This window comes from Semicossyphus pulcher, unplaced genomic scaffold (genome assembly GCF_022749685.1).
Source record: "Semicossyphus pulcher isolate SPU_LCO1_2020_fin unplaced genomic scaffold, fSemPul1.0.p SCAF_17, whole genome shotgun sequence".
NCBI classification, from domain to species: Eukaryota; Metazoa; Chordata; class Actinopteri; order Labriformes; family Labridae; genus Semicossyphus; species Semicossyphus pulcher.
Window position 1 is genome coordinate 28,777,988 of NW_027211681.1, and position 25,013 is coordinate 28,803,000.

At 44.8% G+C, this 25,013-nt stretch overlaps 4 protein-coding genes across 7 annotated transcripts in view; 2 read left to right on the top strand and 2 right to left on the bottom strand.

The window, feature by feature from the left end:
- Positions 1–25,013, top strand: part of mark1 (MAP/microtubule affinity-regulating kinase 1) — a 147,448-nt gene that overhangs the window by 40,829 nt on the left and 81,606 nt on the right. The window lies entirely within an intron of this gene.
- traf5 (Tnf receptor-associated factor 5) lies at positions 777–8,986 on the bottom strand. Of its 2 annotated transcripts, XM_069666050.1 has the most exons (11): positions 8,911–8,986; positions 7,880–8,160; positions 7,462–7,516; positions 7,082–7,183; positions 6,828–6,992; positions 6,560–6,637; positions 5,986–6,060; positions 5,821–5,913; positions 4,389–4,529; positions 3,426–3,591; positions 777–2,523 (listed from the first exon to the last, which is right to left on the bottom strand). In XM_069666050.1, the coding sequence occupies exons 2-11, from the start codon at positions 8,125–8,127 to the stop codon at positions 1,937–1,939; spliced, it is 1,710 nt and encodes a 569-aa protein (XP_069522151.1). In that variant the 5' UTR covers positions 8,128–8,160; positions 8,911–8,986; the 3' UTR covers positions 777–1,936. The 2 variants fall into 2 exon arrangements, with proteins under 2 accessions (XP_069522151.1, XP_069522152.1); XM_069666051.1 differs by lacking the exon at positions 4,389–4,529.
- Positions 10,261–19,597, bottom strand: rcor3 (REST corepressor 3). The gene is made up of 12 exons (XM_069666636.1): positions 19,422–19,597; positions 19,258–19,314; positions 18,358–18,435; positions 17,783–17,835; positions 17,387–17,548; positions 16,620–16,744; positions 14,625–14,703; positions 13,820–14,035; positions 13,235–13,312; positions 13,023–13,080; positions 12,519–12,763; positions 10,261–12,311 (listed from the first exon to the last, which is right to left on the bottom strand). Exons 1-12 carry the CDS (start codon positions 19,543–19,545, stop codon positions 11,925–11,927), a joined length of 1,662 nt encoding a protein of 553 aa, XP_069522737.1. The 5' UTR covers positions 19,546–19,597; the 3' UTR covers positions 10,261–11,924.
- Positions 21,937–25,013, top strand: part of kcnh1b (potassium voltage-gated channel, subfamily H (eag-related), member 1b) — a 35,237-nt gene continuing 32,160 nt past the window's right edge. The window contains exon 1 of the mRNA XM_069665586.1: positions 21,937–22,011. Within this exon, the coding sequence (XP_069521687.1) occupies positions 21,939–22,011 (73 nt within the window). The 5' untranslated portion in view covers positions 21,937–21,938. The remainder of the gene's footprint in view (positions 22,012–25,013) is intronic.

Below are 25,013 nucleotides of genomic sequence, written 5' to 3' on the forward strand. Positions count from 1 at the left end.
AGCGTTCCCACCACAGAAACCAGGGTCTACACTGAGTTCCAGGGACCCACAGAAACCAGGGTCTACGCTGAGTTCCAGGGACCCACAGAAACCAGGGTCTACGCTGTGTTCCAGGGACCCACAGAAACCAGGGTCTACGCTGAGTTCCAGGGACCCACAGAAACCAGGGTCTACGCTGAGTTCCAGGGACCCACAGAAACCAGGGTCTACACTGAGTTCCAGGGACCCACAGAAACCAGGGTCTACGCTGAGTTCCAGGGACCCACAGAAACCAGGGTCTACGCTGAGTTCCAGGGACCCACAGAAACCAGGGTCTACGCTGAGTTCCAGGGACCCACAGAAACCAGGGTCTACGCTGAGTTCCAGGGACCCACAGAAACCAGGGTCTACGCTGTGTTCCAGGGACCCACAGAAACCAGGGTCTACGCTGAGTTCCAGGGACCCACAGAAACCAGGGTCTACGCTGAGTTCCAGGGACCCACAGAAACCAGGGTCTACACTGAGTTCCAGGGACCCACAGAAACCAGGGTCTACGCTGAGTTCCAGGGACCCACAGAAACCAGGGTCTACACTGAGTTCCAGGGACCCACAGAAACCAGGGTCTACGCTGAGTTCCAGGGACCCACAGAAACCAGGGTCTACGCTGAGTTCCAGGGACCCACAGAAACCAGGGTCTACGCTGAGTTCCAGGGACCCACAGAAACCAGGGTCTACGCTGAGTTCCAGGGACCCACAGAAACCAGGGTCTACGCTGAGTTCCAGGGACCCGCAGAAACCAGGGTCTACGCTGAGTTCCAGGGACCCACAGAAACCAGGGTCTACGCTGTGTTCCAGGGACCCACAGAAACCAGGGTCTACGCTGTGTTCCAGGGACCCACAGAAACCAGGGTCACGCTTCTAGTTGGGAAGATGTTTCCAACAGTAGAAGAACTTGAGGGTTGATTTGAAGCCTAATCCAAAAGGCATCTGGACTTTGTTGAAGTTCTTGAAGACGTTTTCACGTCTGAAGAACACGAACTGAAGAAGCCTTTTGAAAAGGAGGTGAAATGTCTTTAAGGTGAAAACTTTTATCAAGTCCAGTTGCCTTTTGGATTAAGCTTCAAATTATCATCTTGACCTGGATTATTGAGAACCTACACAGACATTTAGGGTGGATACATGCAGCACTGATAATTTCTAATTGGTCAAGTACTGAAGAACCGATATAGTTACATTTCAACTAGAACCCTTTAATTTCAGGAAAACTTCTAAAGCAACAAAAGATCCCTTCTACCCTTTGTTGTTTGCGTTTCACAGCACCTAGAGACCTTCGAAGATTAGGCAAATAACTCCAAGGATGTCTGACGAAGTAACAGCTGTTTTATACGATATATTTTCCCGTGTCACCAGTTCCAGTTCCCGCTGGATTGTGTCCTCAGCATAAATGCTTTATAAGGCCTGGACTTCTTTCACTGGTCGATCCTTTGCATGCTTTCTTCTGAAACTGACTGAAAATAAATGCTGCAAGTACTCGACCAATCAAATTGTTTAGCACTGTAAGCTCCACCCCAAAGTTCCTGTACTTTTGGGAAGTTTCGCCCCCAAGCAGGAACCTTTTGGGTAAAATAAAGTCCTCTGGACTTAATTCAGACCCTGGTCCCTGCGGTGGATGAACAAGTCCTTGGGGAAGTTCCTGCAGTGGAAACACGGCGTGTTTGTTTGTTGTTTATTGTATTTCAACACATGAAAGAAGTTACAGAAGGAAGCAGACGACAGAAGGACTGACAACAAAGTCTCTGTTGAGCATTTTTGCTGAGGACCAAATCCAGCAGGAATTTTAATGTGAATTGACTGACTTGCCTCATGCACACAGACCGAGGTGGAAACAAAGACAACAACCGGCTAAAAGAATCTTTGAGTCCTTGAAAAGTGGTTCCTGGGACTCTGGGTACTTTGCTTACAGCTGCTCTAAACCTGCCATGTCCACCTTCACTTTGACAAACAGCGTGTCATCGTCGACATACGCAGCGTTTTGGGGAGTCTCCAGGTTGTTGAGGGGAATGAAGCATGAAAAGCCACTGGCCACGTTGCTGACGGACTCCACGGCGGGACGCTGGAAGCTTTTGGATGTCAGATCTGGTCTGAAGCTGAGACTGCGGTGGTTCCCGGCACCGCTCTGATCCAGAACAGACAGAGACACGTTCTGTTTGAAAGGCCACGGCAGCAGAGCGTCAAAGTCTCCCGGCATCAGGACAACATAAAGGGACAGGTGAGTTCCTCTTCCCTCCCCGTCACCGTTCAGATAGGCCTTGATGGCCATTTTGTAGCCGCAGCGTCCAGTGTGAAACGGCACGCTGCTAAGGCAAGGTAGTTGACCTTTGACCTCGGCTTCCCTCCTGTTCCTGAAGTTGTCAATCTTCCAGATGAGTTTGCCATCATAGGACGTCGCCTCGAGCTCCTGCAGGTGCTGCTCGTTGTGACTGAGCTGATCGGTGTGGAGCTTCAGGAGACCGGAGTGATGCTTCAGATTCTCCTCCAAAGATCCTGAAGAATAAAACACAAACAGCATTCACTGAAATATACAAAGCTTCTCATCAGCAGAGCACAATACACTGTAAACTGCATCCTCGTTATAAAGTATAGATCACTTTTGGATTGTGTAGGGACATAAATCCATAGTAACCGTGTTCAGACCAACAGTTTCACCCAAGATGATCTCTGTTATTTTCCTTCAGTTAAACGAACCCCCCAAAAATCTGTCCTTCTGGATACGTCAGAAAACCAGACGCCGTTGTGTCTGTGTTCATATCATCTCCTGTCCTCTCTCAGCTGGTTAACCTCCCTCCTCCTCCTGAGCTGTGTCTGATGAACTCTCCTGCTGCTTCCAGCTCCTTCAGGCTGACCAGTGCCCAGTGTGATGAGCTGTAAGCCCGGATCAGTACCAGGATTTCTCTGATGGACACCAACTACCGGCGTTCTGTTTCAGCTGTGGAGCGCCTGTCCGTCTGTCTCCGCTGAGTGACAGTTTCACTGTATCTATCAGGTCACAGGTGGGCTGAGATCTGTCTCACTACAGCGCTATGAAGCCACAACAAACAGATGTTACTGAGATTTAATGACAATAAACAGGCTGAGAGGATGCTGAGAGAACTACATCAGGAGGCAGGGTTGGAAAAAGAGGTCATGCTTTGTCAGGTCTGTCTGTGAAACGACAAGAACACGACTTTAAAATGACTGTTTTTTGAATGGAGTTTGGTTTGACAGTTTCTGTTGCAACCTTAAGATGTCAGGAGAATTGTGACAGGCTTTAGTGACCCGGTGTCCGTTCTCGTCTTTGCACTGACTCGTATGTTAACCCACCTCGTACAATGTGCTTACTTTAGTTGTGAACACACCTTAGCTCAGTCCCAGCTGGTTTCTAGAGGCAGATTTTAAGGTTTTGTTACCCAGATGTTCTTTGAGGGCCTCTGTAGCCGAAATGTCCTGGATCACAGCATCCAGAGACTTCTTGAGCTGCTCCAGATCCTGCAGACCAGAACCGAGTCCTCGAGACACCTGCTGGATGTCCAGCTGGACAGTGGCCAAGACGTCCTCCTGCCTGCTCAGAGTCCTCTGACCACACAGACATACATGGGAACATGGTTTAAGGGCACTGCTCTGACACTGACAGCTGCAGGACTCTGAAGGAAATGCTGATTTTATCAATGAAACTTTCTGAAGACACAAGAACACGTGAATGAAGACTTTTACATTTTATACGTTATGATGTTAGTGATCTGAGAGGCTCCGATAATCAAATCAGACGCAAACTATGGAGCTAAAGATGAACTATCCAACATGCTCAGGACTTCAGTCTGGTTGTTTCCAACATGAGGATGATCTGAGTTGGATCCATGCCTCCTGGCAGCGACTAATCTGGCCTGGAGCAGAGAGGAGCAGATCTGGTGAGCTCACTTCTTTCTAACTCTACACTCACAGTAACATGAACTCTGTTTTCTTTTGGTCTAGTCTAATCCGGTCGCACCTGAAGCTGTTTGTTGGCTCTTACTGGCTTTGTTCCCTCCTGTCTTGATCGTTGCTTGTGTTGTGATAACTCTCACATGTGCGTCGCCTTGGACTTATTTAAGGTCATTTAAAGACACCAACAAATTGAGTTTAATGTGTGGGAACAATTTCCTTGCTGAAAAAGAGAAACCATTTTTAGAGTCCTACTTTGTAGACAGACCTGATGCTACATCATGATCGCTCTCTCCAAAGCCACCAGACTCCATTGACAGAAACAGTAATTTTACCTCAAAGAACAGGTTCAGCTTAATGCTCATAAAAGGTGGAGACATGAAGCTTGAGAGGGGATGATGGATGTTGGATTGGAGGTGAAGTCAGGAGGATCAGCTGATCTGTGTAATAACCTGAGCTGAAGAGATGATGTGTTCGTGGCTGCTGCTCTGTTGCAGCAGCGGTCGGATTTCCTTCTGCAGACCAGCGAGCAGTAAACTGTCCGTCTGAACCTCCTGCTGCCTCAGCAGCGCCTCCTCCTGGAGAACCTCCACCTGACGGAGGAGACAACAGTCTGAGGTAAACACTTGAGTCTCTAATGTTGTTTAACGGGAAAGTGAGCAGATATTTTATGTCACTGTGGCAGCAGTTTGTTGCTATAGATCAATGACTGTATATATAGATGGACGACGCGTCTCCATCTGCTCCCATTGTACGTAATTGATGCCAAAACAGCCCCCTGATAGGCGCTGCCATCTTGCGATGGTGACGTCATACGGAGCCAGAGTCTGCGCAGTAGAGATCGGCGAGTGAAGCGGCCGTAGCCACTTCCGCTAACCCAAACACACACTTAACTTACTGAAAGAACAGCAAGGATCCCGCACGCCGGCGTGTCTAACAGCAGAACAGCTTCTTGTGTTGGTCTGAGGTCAAAGTTCACAGGTATGGAAACTTCAATGACTGTAGTGTTTGTTTTAGTTACGTCTACCACTCGCGGATCGTCCTCCGCTCTGCTCACCTGGAACTGATCGGCTGCAGGAGCCGAATTTGTCAACAGAGCTGTCAATCATCATTTTGACAGCATCAAATAACTAATTAAAAATAAACTCGGACATAAATCAGCATGATAAGAACTAACTATAATGACAGAAACATGTTTGAGAAAAATGTATTTGACGTGTATTTTGATTTTATAGTTTGACTCATGTCCCATCTGTTAACATGGAGGAGGCGGGCTTTATGAGCTATACTGCAGCCAGTCAGCAGGGGGCGACAGAGAGGGTTTGGCTTCACTGTTAGGGAGCTGTCATGTCGTCCATCTTTTTATACAGTCTATGCTATAGATCAATACAGCTTAAAAATGTTCAAAATATTTCCTCAGTATATTTCCTGTTTCAAAATAAAAGCCCTCCAGCATGTCATTGAACAGAATCCCCCAATATTTTAAGGTTTTTATGTGGAAAGATTTGCAGTAACGTGGAAAATTCAGGGAGTTGCACAGGTCCTTGAGATGTAGCAGCTGCCCTCTTGTGGTTATTGTACGTTACTACAAAATACAGTTTGGCCTATAACATGAAAATGATGAATAAGACGATAATATTATGTAATTCATTAAACTAAATCAGTGGTTAATTACATGATGCTCAGTGTGCATGCAGATAACATGAAAACCACCTGGAGTTTGTCATCTTTAGACTGCTGTCTGCTTCAGTCCTGCCCGTACGTCCTGTATCCGTCTGTGTTTGTTTTAACATGATGAGTTTGAGATCCTTTAATAATCTGATCACAGCATCATGAGAGACCTCACTCTGTGTGCAGACTATCAGGGGAGTTTGTCTAACGTACCTGTTGCTCCAGGTGTGTGTTACTCCTCAGGATTAACAGCATGTGATGATTGACAGCAGCGTCTTCATGCAGCTTCACTTTCCCTCTCTTACCCTGCAGGACAAACACTCGATGTCAGGTGAATAATACAGAGCTCTTCCTCTTGTCTCTTCAGGTGAACCTCACCTGCACCGGGCAGCCGAACCTCTTATAGGAGCAGTCGATGTGAACCTCGGGACACGACTCTCTGTGCTCCGCTAGCTGAAGGACAAGACACAGACATGTTATAGCATCTTTAACAAATACTTGATTCTGATCGATCAATAAGAACTTTCTAAAGATAACTGACGTGCTTTGATCCATGGGCGTAGATTTGGGGGAAGCAGGTGAGACGTCACCTTCAGTATTTAATGTGACTCATGCGTGGAGCGGGGTGAAATCTCAGACGACCACAGAGTGAGAATGAGCAAAGTCCTGGAGCGACTTTGAGCGCAGAGGAAGAAGGAACAGCTCCACTTCACTTACAGTGTTTCTGTTCAGCTAGTTAGCTAGCTGTTAGCTAGCTGTTAGCTACAGCCGGCTGTTATCTAAGAGCTAACCATAGCCAACAGCCAAGTTAGCTAGCAATGTTAACATAAAGGGACTCTTACAAGAGGCAGTTGCAGCATTGCTTCCTCTCACACACACTTTTGTCTCAGCCACTAGGGGCAGCAAAGAGCGCTACCTGCAGTCTACATTCAGGGCCCTTCAATGAGCTCACCTTGTGTCTGGGAAACTTCAGGCAGCAGCTGTTGGGACAGTCCACGTTCACCTGGGGACAGGTGCTCTGCACATGATCCTGCAGAACACAAGCAGCACAACATGAGCGCGTGTCTTAAGGTGGACAGCAAATGTTGTTTTAAGGTGGACTGTGTGAGTGCAAGTGTGTTTTAAGGTGGACTGCTTTAATGCCAGTGTTCTAACATCTGTATCTGGAAGGAAAAAGTGGTATGTATCGTCTGTAGTCTGGTGTCTGTTGAGGACTTCACCTGGATGAGGCTGAGTCTGAGCGGCTGCTGGCAGTGTGGGCAGTGCTCCAAACGGTGAGCACAGGTGTGGGTCAGGTGTTCCTGCAGGTGTCTCCTCTGTAGCGCCGCCCTGCAGCCTGGATTACTGCACTGCTGCTGCTCGTACTGACACGAGCTCAGGTGCTCCTGCAGAGAAGGAAACAAACGTCAGAGAGCTTCAGGAGGAAACTCTGTCCGCTCAAAGAAAACATGAACTTTAAACTGTTTCAGTCGACCTGCAGGCGGTGTAATGTGACCACAGAGGTGCATGCTGGGTAGTTGGTGCAGTACACTTCTAAACAGGAGATTTCTCGTTTGCAGCAGTTGTCCTGAAAAACCTGCAGAAAGGAAACGCTCAGTCAGGATCTCTGTAGACTTTAAACATGGCTGACTAAAGCTCCTAAACGTCCTTGATTTCAGGAAACACTGAGATGCTTGGTGATGTCTGCAGCAACATAAGCTAACAAGGAGCTTTTTCATTTAGGCCGTCGCCATCTTGGTTTCTTGGAGCCAGACATGACCATATTTGGATGGCATTGTACTCAGCTGTACTTAAGTGCTAATTAGCTAATGTTAGCATGCTAACATGCTACATTAAGATAATGAAGGCTCTGACCTCAGCGGGTGTGATCGCAGCTCCGTCTACTGGACAAACTGGGCTGGAAGACTCACTGCAACACAAAGCAGGGAGGTCCGTGTTCATGTGAGTTTGTTTTAAGGTGGGCTGTGACAATGTGACGTGTGTTTAATGTGGACTACGTCAGTATCAAGTGTGTTTTCTGACGTGGACTGTCTCAGTAAATATGGGGCTTAAGGTGGACTGGGTTAGAATGAAGTATGTCCTGAGGTGGACTTTGTATAAGGTGGACTATCTTAGTGTGAGTGTGTTTTAAGGTGGACTATGTGAGTGTGAGTGTGTTTTAAGGTGGACTATGTGAGTGTGAGTGTGTTTTAAGGTGGACTATGTGAGTGTGAGTGTGTTTTAAGGTGGACTGAGTTAAAGCGAGTGCAGTTTAAGTTGGACTGGCTCTTACAGCAGTCCCTGCAGGCAGTGGTAGCAGTAGATGTGTCCACAGGAGTTCTGCTGCGGGTTGAGCACGACTCCTCTGCAGACGGGACAAACAAACTCCTCCTTCAGCGTCAACACAAACTTCAGACAGTGCTGGACGGAGGTCAGCTCAGACTCCCAGGAGTTCACGGGGCCCGACGACCTCCTCGTGGACTCATCAGACCTCATGCTCTCATCCTCTGATCCTCCCAGCTCTGCGTCTGCTGTTGCCATGAGTCTGCAGGAGGCTAACAGGCCCCACAGGTGCTATAAAAACGTGGATTACAGGTATTTACATGGTTTTCTTTTTTGTTGTGAGTTTTATCAAACATGAAAAAGAAGCTGAGCCTGAGAGGATGTAATTGTGAGATCTTTTCATATGACATGACTTTAATTAGTCTTGTGTAAAGTAATTTTTTTGCCCTTCATTTTGCCTCTCAGGCCTCATAGAGTTTACAGGAACACCCTCTGATTGGTGGAGCTGGTAACTGCAGCCTGACCCCTGCAGTGTGTCTATTTTTAAAAAACATGTAGTCTCATATTCCTCTCACAGCTTCTGTTCGAAAAGATGGAAATTCAATATTTTATCATAAAATAAACTTCATGCAACCAGGACAGGAACGAGAGCTCTGATTCTTTAAGTTAACGCAGAAACACCACGACGTAAAAGTCCTGCAGTGAAAGTCTGCAGGTGTAGACAGGAAAAAGTACAGGAAGTATCAGAGCTGCACGTGCTGCTCATTCTCTCTCTCATTCTCTCTCTCACTCTCACTCACACACACACACACACACACACACAGTTACTTCATTGTGTGTTTGCAGGTGGATTCTTGCTCCAAGCTAACCTGCTGAAAGTTTTCTGCACCTGAACGACTAAAACATCCGTGAACAGGTCACAGACATTCAGACTTTGACCTGTTTGAAGTGTCATGTTCCCTCTGAGGAGCTGCTTTACTTTCACTTTCATCACACAGACACACAGAGAGGACGACAGACACAGAGTCAGTACCTTCTTACCAGAGTCTCTGAAGTTCCTGCAGACTCCTCCACTCCGCAGCCCGGCACTCTCCGCTGATCGATAGCAGGCAGTATTACTGATTATCTGTGGTCGATTCAGCAGCCGCACAGGAACAGGAAACTATAACAACAGGAAGTGACTTAACATCCACAACCTGCTGCTGTTTCAGGAGTGTAGGAAGGAGTTCTCAGAGTGTTCACGCAAGTTAAAGTGCTACATTTTCCATAAAAATACTCTCTCTGTAAAACACTCTAACTAAAGGTACTGCATGCTAAATCGTACTCGAGTTACAGCACAGAATAAGTCAAATAGAATTCAGCTAACTGTGTAGAGCACTAGTAAGAGTCCTGCATTCAAAATTCTGAAAAGATTCAGCAACAAGAAATACTTCAAGAATCAAAAGTGAACACACTCATGATACAGAATAATGTCAATTAAATTGTTTGAAACAAACGTGAACGATTAAAGTGAATCAGGCTCAGAATGTTATTCTAAGTGTGTGACAACATGACAGAAAGGATCCCTACAGAGATAGACCTTTTTGTTACAGAGGAAGATGATTGTTTTAACCACACACAGACGTTACATCGCTCTCTGCACACACACCAGACTCCATTTATAAAAACACTGATTTAATCGTAATAGTGGAGTTGCTGGTCTTCTGCTTCATAGACCTGTTAGTCTGTGTTATTGTGTGAGTTTGCTGTTTTAAATGGTGAGTTCAGATCCAACACAACATTTTCTAACACACAGAAACACAAACAAGCCATACAATCGAGGCAGCGGTAGAGCAGCAGCTCTTCTGCTCTGTGAGCTTACATCAGTGTTTTTCTGAATGGAGTCTGGTGTGTGTGCAGAGAGCGATGTAACGTCTGTGTGTGGTTAAAACAATCATCTTCCTCTGTAACAAAAAGGTCTATCACTGTAGGGATCCTTTCTGTCATGTTGTCACACACTTAGAATAACAATCTGAGCCTGTCAGTGGAAACAAGAAGAACTTTTAGAGGACGACCTTTGACCCATCAAGGATTATGTTGCAGCCATTACAGCCTGTTTCACTGCTGCAGGATGAACACATCTACTGGAGACACTCACACACTTTGTGTACCTGTGAGTCGTTTAGATTTAAAATACGGGAATTGCCTGTTAATTAGGTTCTTGTGGTGTTCAGGGAACATTAACTTTCATCAGATGTATGACAGGGCTGGTGGACTGCATTTGATCGCACAGGTGTTCCTAACAGGTGGACATTAAGAGTAAAACCAAATGATTTCATGAATGAAGGTTGGTTGTGATGTTTCTGCTCTGCGTGCTGAATGAAAACAGTCTGATGGTACAAATGTAGTCTTTAATAGAGGGACTCTCAGCAGCTTCAGTTCACAGAATCTACAGAAACTCAGAGGACTCATCGTGTGACTCTGATTCCAGTTACATTTAATGTTTGTCCAAAAAGCATTAAGAGCACTTTACAATGATTTTTACACCAAGTCCAAAGTGGTAGCACCGGGAAGAAGAAGAATAAATAACAAAGAGACAGACAGGTGGCAGGTCAGATAACGCTATGATGATGTTAAAACAGAACGATGAAAAGAACAATGAGGAACATTTTTCATCCCACTGAAAACATCATCTGTGTTTCACACTGACTGCAGGATGTCTGTGTTTTAGTGTTTTAGAATAAACTTTAAAATGTGCAGCAGCTGTTAGCTAACGAGTTACTGACAACTTATTCAAATAGATACCAAACTGTACACGTCGACAACTAATGCTACTGTACACCGAACACTGAGGCCTTCAGTTCAATCTGTTACACAAACAGCATGAGAGCTCGTCACCTCCTCGTACACCGCCATGTTGGCTGACAACAACACATGATCTGGGATCAACTATTTTTGTCTAAGTGACATTAAAGTATAAATCTGGTGTAATTCTACATTTATCTTCATGTTTGACTCAAACAGTGAATGTGCTGTCTAACAACAGTATCCCAGCCTGGTGTATCTTCTTCCTGCGCCATAGCGCTCCATTGTTGTCCCAGAACTATAAAAAAAATATGTGGATTCATCCGCTGATGAAAATAGTCCCACAGAAATGCCGTATTTCCTGCGTTTGATGAAAACAGCAGTGAGCAGCTGTTTTAAACACGATATATATGTGAGATGGCTTGTAGCTGAGATCCACAGACAGGAAGTCAGACAGGAAGTCAGACAGGAAGTCAGACAGTACTGAGGGACCCACAGACATGGCGTTGATTTGAGTCCAAACATGAACATCAAAATATCCGTCTCAATTGTTTCCTCTGTGTGCAGCAAACATAAAAAGCCCTCAGGCGAATTTGTGATGTGTACGTTTGGCCTGTAAGTCCCACTAGCACCCACTAGGGGCAGAAGTGTTAATTTCAGCTACAATAGGAAGACACAACATCCTGATGACTGACTTATTTTGCTGTGCAGTCCAGAAGGAAATCAAATTTTCACCTCACGTTATTTGTTTCTAAGCAGAGACTAAATACTAAAATAATCATCCTGCAACATCTTTAAGAGTCAACTGGGCCTCTTATCAGAACGACTAAATCTGGCATTTTTATGGGTGTGCTGTCGTGTCCCAGTTCTGTTTGTGGTTAATGCAGTTGTGTCAAATTGGAGGCAAACTGATGGAAAACAGAGGAGATCCAGTATTGAGCCCTGTGGGACGCCACATGTCTGGTGAGGATTTGTTGATGACTGAAGGCTGAAGGGCTTCTAGTCAAATCTCACCCAGCAGATTCCCTGTATCCAAAGTGTGTAGGGTAGATGAACTTCGACCCCTAATGCTGTTCTCCAATAACAAAGAATCAGGTTTGGATGTAGTTTAGTGTAAGTGTGTCACCTTCATGTGCTCATCAAGTAAAAAAGCTCATCAGATGTAGTGAAAATCGCTAGAATAACGTCACTCAGATTTCCCACAGTGCCTGAACGCAGCAGTGAGCCTTTTTTTTTCTTCTGTCTCTTTAGCAGAAACTCAAAGTCGTTCGTTAGTGGAGGGAGGAAGAAGAGGCCGTCTCTGATTGGTGGACGGCCAGGCTGGGTGGCTGCTGGGCAGAGCTCGGCCCTAACCCCACCGGGTTGCCGCAGAGGGTCATAGGAGCAGGAGGGCGGGGGTTGAGGCGGGGTGGCAGGGGATTGGAGGGGCGGATGAGAGGCGGAGGCTGCTGCAGGGTGGGGCGAGGCTGCAGGAAGCGGGCCTGCTGTTGGAGGGGCGGGGGCTGGCGGTGCAGGGAAGGCGTGGCGGGGAGGGAGGGTCGCAGGAGGGGAGGGGGCTGGTGGAGGGAGGAGGTGGAGGAGCCGCTGGACGTCACTGGAATCTGAGCTGAAGAAGAAGAGGAGGCAGCAGGAGACGCACCGGAGGAGGTCACCTGACCCTGCAGAGAGGAGAGGGAGGGGTTAACATCACTGTGAGTTCTCAAATGTCACTTAAAGGGTAATTCTTTATATCTTATCTTCATATTTTTGGGTGTAAATGATTGACAGGTACAAAAGGTAAAAACGAACTGATGGATAATTCTGAACCAACAGTCACTGAGGCACCACAACATGCTCACAGCACTGTAAATAAAATGATGTCTCACCTCTTCGTCCTCTTCGTCCGTGCTCTTCCCTGACGGAGTGGTGGAGCTGTTCTTCCCCTCCTCTCCAGAGGTGGCGCTGTCTCCGTTGGGAGCTCGCGTCCCCTGCTCAGCCTCCCACTCCTGCAGCACCTCGTCCAGGTTGAACCTCCGCCGGTAGTTCACGAAGAAGTTCTTCACCTGGCCGACCGTCTTGTTCCCGATGACGTCAGCGATGGCCTGAAAGTCTTTCCCGTACTTCCTCACACCTGAAGAACATGACGGTTTATAACCATGAAATAAATCCTTGTACTGACGGCAAAATACACAGTAGAAGACGTAGATAAGATACTGATGGAGAGGTATAATCAGTTGCATATATACAGACTTGTAGGTTTTCACATTGAGGGGCCAATATAATGTCTGAATTCATCAGTCTGTCCCTGAGACCAAACAAGCAAACAACTTAAAATTGCTTGTTTTTTGAGTGGAGTTTGGTTTGATCATTTCATTTGTGATGAAGCTCACCTTGGACCGCCAGCAGCTGCTCGTCTGTGGTCCAGCGGGCGTTCACCTTCTGGTTACTCTGCAAGAAACAAGACTTACAGGTTAACAACAGGTGTGGGAGAAGTGATTCCACAGCACTTCAAAACAAAAGCCTCTGCTCTCTTCCTGCTGCAGGTGGAGCCAGGAACTTAAGAAACATTGAACAGATGTTGTGTGCGGGGATCAGTTTGTACCTCCGGCAGCCTGAAGTCTTCGATCCCAGACTCCAGCATGTGTTTCAGTCCGCTGTTCATCTGTTTGGCGTTCTGCACCTGAAGGACAGTAAACACAGGTAGGTTGGACTCTTCCTCATATCTGACATGTAGCTGTCGTGTTCCTTTAACCTGCGGCCTGAGCAGGAATCACCACCAGGTGGCAGCACAGGTCAGACATAGCAAGAGTTTGGACAGGCATAAGACAGGACGCCTCAGAGCAGCACCTGGGGGCTTTCACCTGGGCTCAAACCTTTTCGCACCTGTCTTCTAACACGTCTAAGCAGCACAGGACGTCAGTGATTAACTCTGTGTTGAACAGACATAAGATGATCTCCGGCTGTGTGGTGAGCACAACAAAGACATTATTTAACATACAAAGTGCAAACAGCAACCTGCTCGTGTTAGCATGCTAAAGCTAAGTCCATATATTGTGATGGTTGATGGATGTCATGGCTCCTGTCAGCAGAGTCACGTGATGCTGAAGACAACATGAAGATAACGTCTGTGTGCAGATAACCGAGTAACTGCGTGAAGACATGATGACGGCTCAGCGGTGCCTCCTACCTGTCTCTTCAGGGACACCAGCTCCATGTCCAGCTGACGGAGGAGGGTGTTGGCGGCGGAGGCGCTGCAGGACACAGCAACCACGTCCTCCTGGGTCAGGTACATGCCTTTGGGTGGGCGGCAGCGGGAGCGCTGGTGGTGTCGGTGTTGCAGGGTCTGATGCTCCCGTCGGCCCAGAGCCACCTTTGAGCCCGGCACCACCGGCTCCACCTGGTTCTGTGAGGACGGAGACACAGGCGGGCTGACTTTAAACTGGTCTGACGAGATGCTGGAAAAGTTTAGTAATCAATCAGTGAGAAATGAAGTCAGCTGAATGATTGAAAAGTCGTGTAAAAAGATTTTCATGCCATCAGTCGTTCTCAGACTTCTCTGCTTCACCATCAGTTAGTTTATAGAATAACATTTTCTTTTGCTCATATTTCAGGTTCACTTCATCACGCTCTGATGCAGCCATAAGTAGATGTTTGTATTTTCTGTTATTATTGTCAGCTCTGCTTTTTATTGATTTTAATGAATGTTTAATTATATTTTTGACTGGGCTGATAAATGAAGATATCACGAGTGTTTCTCGCTAACAGCGCGGCATCACGTCAAAGTCGAGTCCCGTTACATCAGAGCCTCTGCTGGAAACACAAATGATTTTGTGAAGTACAAAATAACCTACGAGTTCCGGCTGTGTTGTGAGTACACACCTAACCCTAACCCCAACCCTAGCGAGGTAAATCTCAGACTCCTGAGAGTTCACGGTAACGAGTCCTCAGGTGTGATATCGTCATGGTAACGGCCCTCTGGTGTGTCCACTCACCTCTTTCTTGGCTTCCTTGTTGGGGTCGTAGTCGCTGTCGTTGGCTTCAATGGGATTGGCCTCCTCCATCTCCTCATCACTACGGCAACAACAACAAGACAAAGGTAAGTCGTTCACCTCATCACAACAAGAACAACCTGACAAACATAAAACCAACAACAACAACAACAACAACAACAACAACAACTCCTCCATCAACAATCCTCAACAACCTCAACAGTCCCAGCGACACCAGCAGAGGGCTGCACTACGAAGCAAGTCCAGCACAGCCCGGCTGTCTTTGGGTGAGCTGGCTCAACAAGGCCTCGAGCAGCAGTCGACAACTACAACAAGAGCAACAAGCACAACAAGAGCAACAACTACAACAGCAACAAGCACAACAAGAGCAACAACTACAACAAGAGCAACAAGCACAACAAGAGCAACAACTACAACAAGAGCAACAAGCACAACAAGAGCAACAAGCACAACAAGAGCAACAACTACAACAAGAGCAACAAGCACAACAAGAGCAACAACTACAACAAGAGCAACAAGCACAACAACTACAACAAGAGCAACAAGCACAACAAGAGCAACAAGAGCAACAAGCACAACAAGAGAAACAACTACAACAGCAACAAGCACAACAAGAGCAACAAGCACAACAAGAGCAACAACTACAACAAGAGCAACAACTACAACAGCAACAAGCACAACAAGAGCAACAACTACAACAAGAGCAACAAGCACAACAACTACAACAAGAGCAACAAGCGCAACAACTACAACAAGAGCAACAAGAGCAACAACTACAAGAGCAACAAGCACAACAAGAGCAACAACTACAACAGCAACAAGCACAACAAGAGCAACAACTACAACAAGAGCAACAACTACAACAAGAGCAACAAGCACAACAAGAGCAACAAGCACAACAAGAGCAACAAGCACAACAAGAGCAACAAGAGCAACAAGCACAACAACTACAACAAGAGCAACAAGCGCAACAAGAGCAACAAGAGCAACAAGCACAACAAGAGCAACAACTACAACAGCAACAAGCACAACAAGAGCAACAACTACAACAAGAGCAACAAGCACAACAAGAGCAACAACTACAACAAGCACAACAAGAGCAACAACTACAACAGCAACAAGCACAACAAGAGCAACAAGCACAACAAGAGCAACAACTACAACAAGAGCAACAAGCACAACAAGAGCAACAACTACAACAAGAGCAACAAGCGCAACAAGACCAACAAGCACAACAAGAGCAACAACTACAACAGCAACAAGAGCAACAACTACAACAAGAGCAACAAGAGCAACAACTACAACAGCAACAAGCACAACAAGAGCAACAACTACAACAAGCACAACAAGAGCAACAACTACAACAAGAGCAACAAGAGCAACAACTACAACAAGAGCAACAAGCACAACAAGATCAACAACTACAACAAGAGCAACAAGCACAACAACTACAACAAGAGCAACAAGAGCAACAACTACAACAAGAGCAACAAGCACAACAAGAGCAACAACTACAACAGCAACAAGCACAACAAGAGCAACAACTACAACAAGAGCAACAACTACAACAGCAACAAGCACAACAAGAGCAACAAGCACAACAAGAGCAACAACTACAACAGCAACAAGCACAACAAGAGCAACAACTACAACAGCAACAAGCACAACAAGAGCAACAACTACAACAAGAGCAACAAGAGCGACAGCAACCCCATCACCCCTCTCAGACACATGATGTCACACTGGAGAAGTATTCAGCAGCTGATCTACTTCCTGTGTGCACTGCATTGTGGGACATTGTGTTCCACTGACATCGAGCATGTGTTTTTACTGCTGATTATTTGAGTCAGTTCTCCAGTGTGAACTCAGAACCTGTTTACAGTCTGCGTGTGGAGCTGCAGCACCACCTGCTGTTCAAACGGACACATTACGACCTGCTGAGACTCAAAGAGCTCCGTGCTGACAGGTGAGCCGTACCTGTCGTCCTGGTTGCTCCTGTTGGCCAGTTTTCGGGCCTGCCGGTCCATCAGGCTGGTTCTGGATCGAGTCTTCTTCCAGGAGTAATAATACTTCACCAGGCTGGAGATGGATTTATCAGGTAACTGAAGGACACACCAGAAAATACATTTAACACCAATAACACGTTCAGTCCTCCTCGATGTTTGGAGCCTTATGGACAGCACTTCCTGCTTATAATATCCAGCTCATTTGTTTTATTATCTACAGGTGTGAGGTTGTCCTTCTCACTTTAATAACGTCACTAAACCTGACAGCTGTAAGGAGCGGGGCCTTCTCCTCTATTTTCTTAGTTGTAAGGCTGAAACGGCCAGCTTCATATGATCCCTTTGACTGGGAGGAACAGAAACCAGATCTGTTAGAAACGTTCAGAGATGTTTAACGAGAAGGACAAGGTCTCGGCGCTCGGACAGACGCTGCACTTTTCCTCCCCGTGGTTGCATCCTGATGCAAACACTCGCTGCTCATTGGGAACTTTTTTAAAAAGTTGCCAATGTTCAGAAAAAAAAGAGGTGAAGTGGCCCTAAGTGTGTTTGCTTCAGCTACTGACCCTCTGTCCCGGCTGCAGCGTCCGTCTTTGCTAACGCTAACATGAAGGAATCAGGATGCTCGAGGAACTGTGACGGTGCGTTGGTAAACCTCACAGCGTGGGATAACACGTGATGGCCACCTACATGTATCATACAGAGTAACTAGAGATCCCTGAGTGATGAACTGCAGGTGTTTACCATCTGCTGGATGCGGTGGAAGCTCTTCCCGTGGAAGCTGAAGGCCTGCTCGAACAGAACTTTGTCCTCCACCGTCCACTCGTCAGGAAACGGGGTGAAGTTCGGCAGGTCGGCTAGAGACTTCTCGATGTTGTGTTTGTGCCAGAAGAGCATGCCGAGAGCCTGCACACACACACACACACACACACACACACACACATACACACGTACACACACACACACACACTTCATTAAACATCAGATCCAGTGGAGACCTCAGCACACAGAAACACGTGTTAAATCTTTTTAACACTCAGAATGTGGAAACAGCTCTCACGTGTCTGTAACATTATCTGTGTTGTGACTGTTGTGTGTTTATCGTCAGGTGGGTGTTAGTGGGCGGAGTCAGACACCCACCTGCTCCACGTTGTATCCGTGTTTCTCTTTGGCGATGGCGATGTACTCGTCCACTGAGGAGGAAACACACAGTTAGAGCGGCTGATCTGAGGACCTGATGGAGGACTGCAGCTGACAGAGAAGTGGACGTAGCGCTTGGTTTATAAAGTAGAGCCTTAAACCTGCATTCTTTCTGATGTCCAGCAGGGGGCGAAGGGGGCTTCCCTCCTGATGTATTCCCTCAGTAAACATGTTCCTAATGACTTTATGGTCTCAGTCTCTAGTTTCAAGTCTTCTTCAGCACAGCATGATGTTCATTTAGTCACTGATGCTCCCATTGAGAGTCACACAGACCAGGAAGAGGGGGAGGGTTAGGGCGGGGCTACCTGTGATTGACAAGTAGCTAACACCTATCCAGAGACATAAAAATGGGTCTTCTTCCTGTCGTCCAAATATGGTCACTTCTGGCTCCAAACAATCAGTATAGTGACGGCCAAAACAAAACTCAAGGCTTCAAAGCATCATTTCACAAACCAGTGTGTGACATCACCATGGTTACGCCCTCCTCTTATATACCGCCTATGACAGGAACTTACACTTTGAGTCGATGATGTTGTGATACGGAGACCAGACCAGCATCCCCCCGCTGTCTTTATCGGAGTACTTGGTGGAACCTGAAGGTCACAGACAGAAGAACGAGGTTACCATCAGGACTCTGAACGCTCCTCTTCTTTAGTCCTTTATTTTCACATCCTGTATTCCTCTCTTCTGTTCTAGTTTCTCTAAACAGATAACATGTTTGTCACTCAAATGTTCAATTCACTCAAAATTTTAAATCTCTTCAAAATGTTCTGTTTGTGTTTTCTTTCCGGCACATTCTTCCTGCCAGGATCCAGAATCATCAACAGGGCGACACAAAACAAGGAACTGAAAAGAAAATCAATGTCATCTGTTATTTTAACGCCTTTTACAATTTGATTAAACTATTTTCTTTTTTTACAACTTGTCGTGGTTAACATAAATATTAAATAAATTAACTTATTAATGACTGGTCAGATGGTAAACACACAGAATATAAAGTTTTATCTTATTTTCTTATTAGCTTCTTACAGAAATATCAGTATCAGTTATTACGTTTATATTTTATATATGATTGTTATATTAATAATATTTCATGCAAACATTCACAACTAATTTGATAATTAATTATCTTGTTAACATTGTTATTGTTATTATACGTTATTGTTCTTATTTACCACAGTGTGTTTCTCTCCCTCCATCACAGAGAATATTCATCATCATCTGAAATATTTAAATCTTTGTTAATCTGCATGAGTTATGATGTTTGGATGTGACAGGTAGGTAGCCTCGGTTCATGTCTGAGCCTGCATTAATAACACAGTATCAGTGAGCTGAGTGGAGCTCCAGCCTGTAGTGCTGAACATGTACCGAGGCTACCACTGTCCGTCACTCAGCCACAAACAGTGCATCCTTACCGGGCTCGAACTCCGGGATGTTGGCCTGATAATCCGCTCCGACCCGCATCCCTACATCTGGAAAACACCAACATCAGAAACACACGAGACGTTTTACTCAAATATTCACGTGCAGAACGCGCTCACACACGGAGCGACGGGAGGCTGTTCGAGGCTATACTCACCGTGCTCGTCGTCGCTGCCGCTCTCGTCAGAAAAATGTCCGTTAGAAGCGTTGGACGGACTCTTGGTTCCGTTTGAGCGACCTTTCCCCAAATACTCCGAGCCTTTATCCATCATCCCCGGCATCTCAGCGCGATATAACACCGATTTTCAGGCGCCGTGTCGGGGTGTAAAATGTCAGCAGGAGCTGGAGGTTTTTCTGCTGCTGTTCGCTCACCCTCCGCGGCTCCGGACGTGTCGCTGTCGCGCTCCTCTGTCCGCTCTCATCGTTTTGTATCCGCTCACTTCAGGCTGTATCCCATCACAGACAAAAACTACAAAGTGTCCTTTACATTTAAATGGTTTTGATTTTGAAAATGAATATTGTGAGAGAGATTTGTGCTGCTTTAAAGCGGTGAATGAGCGGGATCTAACTACCACAGCGGAAGGGTTTTTACGCACCGTCAGGCGGCAGCTGCTGCAGCGCTTGTGACTGCAGATCCCTCCGCTGGCACAAACTGATAAAATAAAATAAAAATTAAGTCAAAAGTCAAATTTAAACTGAAATATAACAGCAACAAAACTGTGATCAAAGTATATAAAATAAAAAGTGAGTCTGAAACAACCGGAAATCATAAATATTCAACATAAATGGAACGGTAACATCCTTTAATCTTCTGAATAAATGTCTGAGACTAATAAAATGTTAAATACGATGATATTATATGATAGATTTCGCAAAAACAGATTAATGATGGTAATAAATCAACCTGTTGTTTTTGTTTTCCTGCTTGTTTACCCGTCAGTGTTCCTGCACTGACTGCTCTCCGCCAGCAGAGGGAGACAACAACCTAACACTCAGCAGATCAGCGAGTAGTCCTGTTAAAGCCCTCCTTATACTGTCTAATCAATAAATACTGTGTCGATTATTTAAAAGCACTTCATTTTAATTCTAGACACGTTTTATAGGCATAAGTATAAAATAACTGTCAGTTTAAACTCTGTATTTTTAATGAAAAGTGCACGAAAAGTATTTAACAGCCCCAAAACAAACAAACACAAGAGATACAAATAGAATAAAAAATATAAAATGTGAACTTGGAGTACCCAACACAAGATCCCAGTAACAGACTACACGATCCAGTTAATTCACAGATAATCATCAGTTTATTTTGCGGTCAATCCAGCACAAACAAAGTTTTTGTGTTTGTTTATATCAGATAAATAAGGTGTACAGTATTAATTTGGAGCTGTAAAGTCCCACCAGGGGTTCAGAGAAATACTGTAAAGGCTAGGTGCTGTAGGGACTAGCCTACATGCAGGGCTAGCTGGTGAACTGCTGAAGCTGGAGATCTAACTGCTAACTCTCTAGGGGGCCAGGCTAGCATTAGCCAGTCAATATGTAGCCTCTGTTGTCTCTGAACTGTTCTGTTTATTCCCCTCTGACTGTTTGTTCACCTCTGTACAAAATCTGTTAGAACAAGTTATCGAAGATAGAAAGTTAAGCTCGTCCTTCCTGTCAATCAGAATAGAGACGTAGCGTGGCGTTTTTAACCCCCCGTCCAAATATGGTCAATTCTGGCTTTAAAAAAAACAAGATGGCGACGGACAAAATGCTTTTAAACTTAAGTCCATGATCAGTGTGTGACATAACAATGGGTCCTCTTCTTTTATACATGATGTTGACACACAGCTAATAAGCTAACACAGCTTCTTCCATTTTATTGCTTTGGTTTGCTGTTGGTCACCAGCACAAGTTTTCAGGTCCAAGTTAACCAGAAATTAACTTTGTTGGAATGAAATTGATGGTGTGACAGGGCAGACAGAGGAGCTAGCACATGGGTTGTATTCCCTCCAACTAAGCTAGGCTAGCTGTCTCTCAGTAAGTTAAGCGAACAAACTGCTAGTTGTAGGTTCATATTTAGCATAAACACATAAGAACGTTATCATTCTAAACATCTGGCACAAATAAAATGAGCACAAGTCCCAAAATGTCGAGCTATTCCTTTAAATTTAATTTCAAGTTTTTATTTCTCAAACTCAGAAGTTGATGTTTATTTTGAATCAGTATTTAATTTCAGGCTGAAACTGGTACCATGGTGTTGTTGTTGTTTTATAAATTCAGGTGAACTGACCCTTTATTTACAACTGCTTGAGTGATGTAATGATGTATGCACCAACAGTTATTTGTTTCTCCCTCTCTCTCCTTCACTGTCTGTAGGTGTGTCTCTACCGTCCTCACTCTCGCTACCTGTCTCTCTCTCTCTCTCTGTCTCTCCCAGTCTGTTCTGGGCTCTCTCGACCAAAGCCAGCCTCACAGTGGCTCATCTCGAAGCTCGTGCTGCAACCATCTGCTAATAACGAACCTGCTGAGAGGGCGCGCGCGCGCGCGAGAGAGAGAGAGAGAGAGAGAGAGAGAGAGAGAGAGAGAGAGAGAGAGAGAGAGAGAGCTCCTACTCTACATCGCGCGGGGCTCGTGCAGCATCAGATATGTGAGCGGCGGGAAGCAGCTCTGCCTCGCGCTGCTGGAGGACGGCAGGATGGCGGGAGGACGGCGGGGTCTGGTGGCCCCTCAGAACACTTTCCTGGAGAATATCGTCCGCCGGTCCAACGGTAGGATCCGGTTCTGTCCGGTTAATACACCTGTGTTTAAACAGTGGTGGTCTGTCTGTTGTGTGAAATGTCTCGTGGATCTGTTCGTGTGTCTCACCATCAGACAGCTCCTCTATGATTGGCTCATTCATTTGAGAAACCTGCACGTGTCCACTTCATTACCTTCATACGAACGTTAGGCTAACATCACCATGATAGTTACACCCTTTTCTTAAAACAGCAGGTATTTGTTTAACATGGTTATTACCTTCATATAAAACGAACTAATGAAATGACCTGTCTCTGAGTCTTACCTTCATTTAAAAGAGATTAAGATGAGTCTTGCTTAAACGCATAAAATCTAATTCATGTATCACAATGATATCTTGCTCCTCTAGAGTATCGATATTTTCTTACTTGCAATGTTCTGGAAGCTTCTTTGAATGCCCCGGAAGGGTGAAAAAAAACAACATATTTCTTATTCAAACTTGGGGACAATTCTCTATAAAGGATGTTATTTGTTTCATTATTTTTAACAAAAATCTTGTTTTGTTAGTTAATTATAAAGGTATTGTTTTATTATAAAGGTATTGTTTTATTATTTTATTATAAAGGTATTGTTTTATTAGTTTATTATAAAGGTATTGTTTTATTATAAAGGTATTGTTTTATTAGTTTATTATAAAGGTATTGTTTTATTATTTTATTATAAAGGTATTGTTTTATTAGTTTATTATAAAGGTATTGTTTTATTATTTTATTATAAAGGTATTAGTTTATTATAAAGGTATTGTTTTATTAGTTTATTATAAAGGTATTGTTTTATTAGTTTATTATAAAGGTATTGTTTTATTAGTTTATTTTTGTGGCTGATGAGGTCACAGGCTACGTTTAGCTAACTTAGCGAGCCGGCTTACACTGTGTTTGACAGGCTTACCCTCATGCTGTGTGGTTAGCTTCTTTAGCAGTCCTTTTAGTACAACTTTAATTTCACTCTTTTAACTGTTTCTGCTCTTTTTTAACTTCTTTTCTTTTCAACTTTTCAGTTTGGACATTACCACATAGACAGACAGGTACAGACCCGTGTGTCCACTGTCGTGTATGTTTCCCTCCCCATCCACTCTCTGTGTTTTAGTATGCACACACACACACACACACACACACACACACACACACACACACACAGTCAATTCACTGTATTCATATGTATAAAACATGTTATGAAACTTGCATTTCGGAACCGGCAGTGTACAACGCAGCCCACAACCTTACAGGGTTATTCTGGTGTGGTGTCTAAATGACTTAAGTTCTGTTTTTTTCCAGTGAAAGGCTCAGATTGCTTGAGAAGTGTTAACAGCTGTTTCGTTAAGAGTAAGGTCTTGTTTTCGGTCAGAAAAGGCCGTTATTTTGTTCTCCTCAAAGCCACCAGACTCCTTTGACAAACTAGTGATTTTTAACTTGCAGGATGCAGGAGTTGCTGGTTTACCGCTGGTTCAATCTACAAGTTTGTTTTGTGTAATTGTTTGACTTTGGAGTTTTAAATGTTTTGTTAGTTTGGATCCAAAACAATATTTGTGTAACACAATAACACAAAATACAAAACAATAGAGAAAGCATTAGACAAACAGCTCCTGTGTCCTGTGAGGTAAAATTACTACTTTTCTGAATGGAGTCTGGTGTGTGTGCAGAGAGCGATGTAACGTCTGTGTGTGGTTAAAACAATCATCTTCCTCTGTAACTAAAAGGTCTATCTCTGTAGGGATCCTTTCTGTCATGTTGTCACACACTTAGAAGAACAATCTGAGCCTGTCAGTGGAAACAACAAATAAATACACACACATTAAACATTTCTTACACCTTAAACTGTTGCTGTGCCCTAAATGACGTCAGCTCTTGGATGTTGGCTGGCGGGCTTCTGTGATATTCAGTGTAAAGATGAACTCAACAATTAATTAACGTGACATTTAGCTGCTCTGCCCAATTCACCCCAATTAACTAAATTACAAAGAGTGAAGTCGAGCTTTAAACTCTGAAGAGCTGCTAGCGGACCCCAGAGGCTGCACTGTTCATTATACCACACAGTCCTGATGGGGGCGCTAGAGGGGGGGGTCAGAGGTCACAGACATCATTAGGAAATATCCTAATTAGTGTCATAATTTGTAACTGATGTGCAGCCCTTGTATAAGGTCAATGTTGAATCTGAGCTCCACATAACTGAAGCTTTAAAGCCTTTAAGAGGTCAGCAGGAAACAATGATTCACTTTTATGTGTCAAAGACAGAATACTTGATCTCACGGCTGTAGGACTCATAAACATAATAAGTAAAAAGAACAGGATAGTTGTTGATTTAAACGGAGTATATTTCAGCTGTTTCACACGGTAACGATCCTCTCAGTGTGTCTGACATCCGTTCGTTTTGCGTGTCGTGACTGTGCCGTGTGCGTTTGTCATTTTGAAAACAAATCTCCACCCTGAACTACGGGACGTTAAACTGCGTCATGTATTTTTCATGCAGCCGTCATGTTGTTGAGGTCCTCTGTGTTTTTTTTTGCAGCTGTTAAAGCCTGCAGGCTGCACTTCAGCTGCTCGGCACACGATAGCCTCCTCTGTGCTGGGACCCAACGCACGCTTTGTTTGGAAGATGAACGTTAAAGTGAGAAATATTCAGGAAGTCGTTCCTGAATGTGAAACCGGCGTGTTTGTGAGATTATAATATAACCTGAGGAAAACAAGTACTCAGAGAATCACTGAAGAGACTCACTAAAGAGATATTTCATGACATTCCCCTCAGTCGACGCTGGGCAAAGAGTGGAAATCTATATCCATGAAAAAGTAGAAGCTCAAAAGTAAAGCTGAAATTTAATCTGGATCCATCTGACGCAATAACAAGTCAACGCTAGTGTCTGAAAGTTGCTGGGCTGTGATTGGCTGAGAGCCTTTTACTGTGGTGCCCAGGCTGAATACTAATAACACAGTGTGTGTGTGTGTGTGTGTGTGTGTGTGTGTGTGTGTGTGTGTGTGTG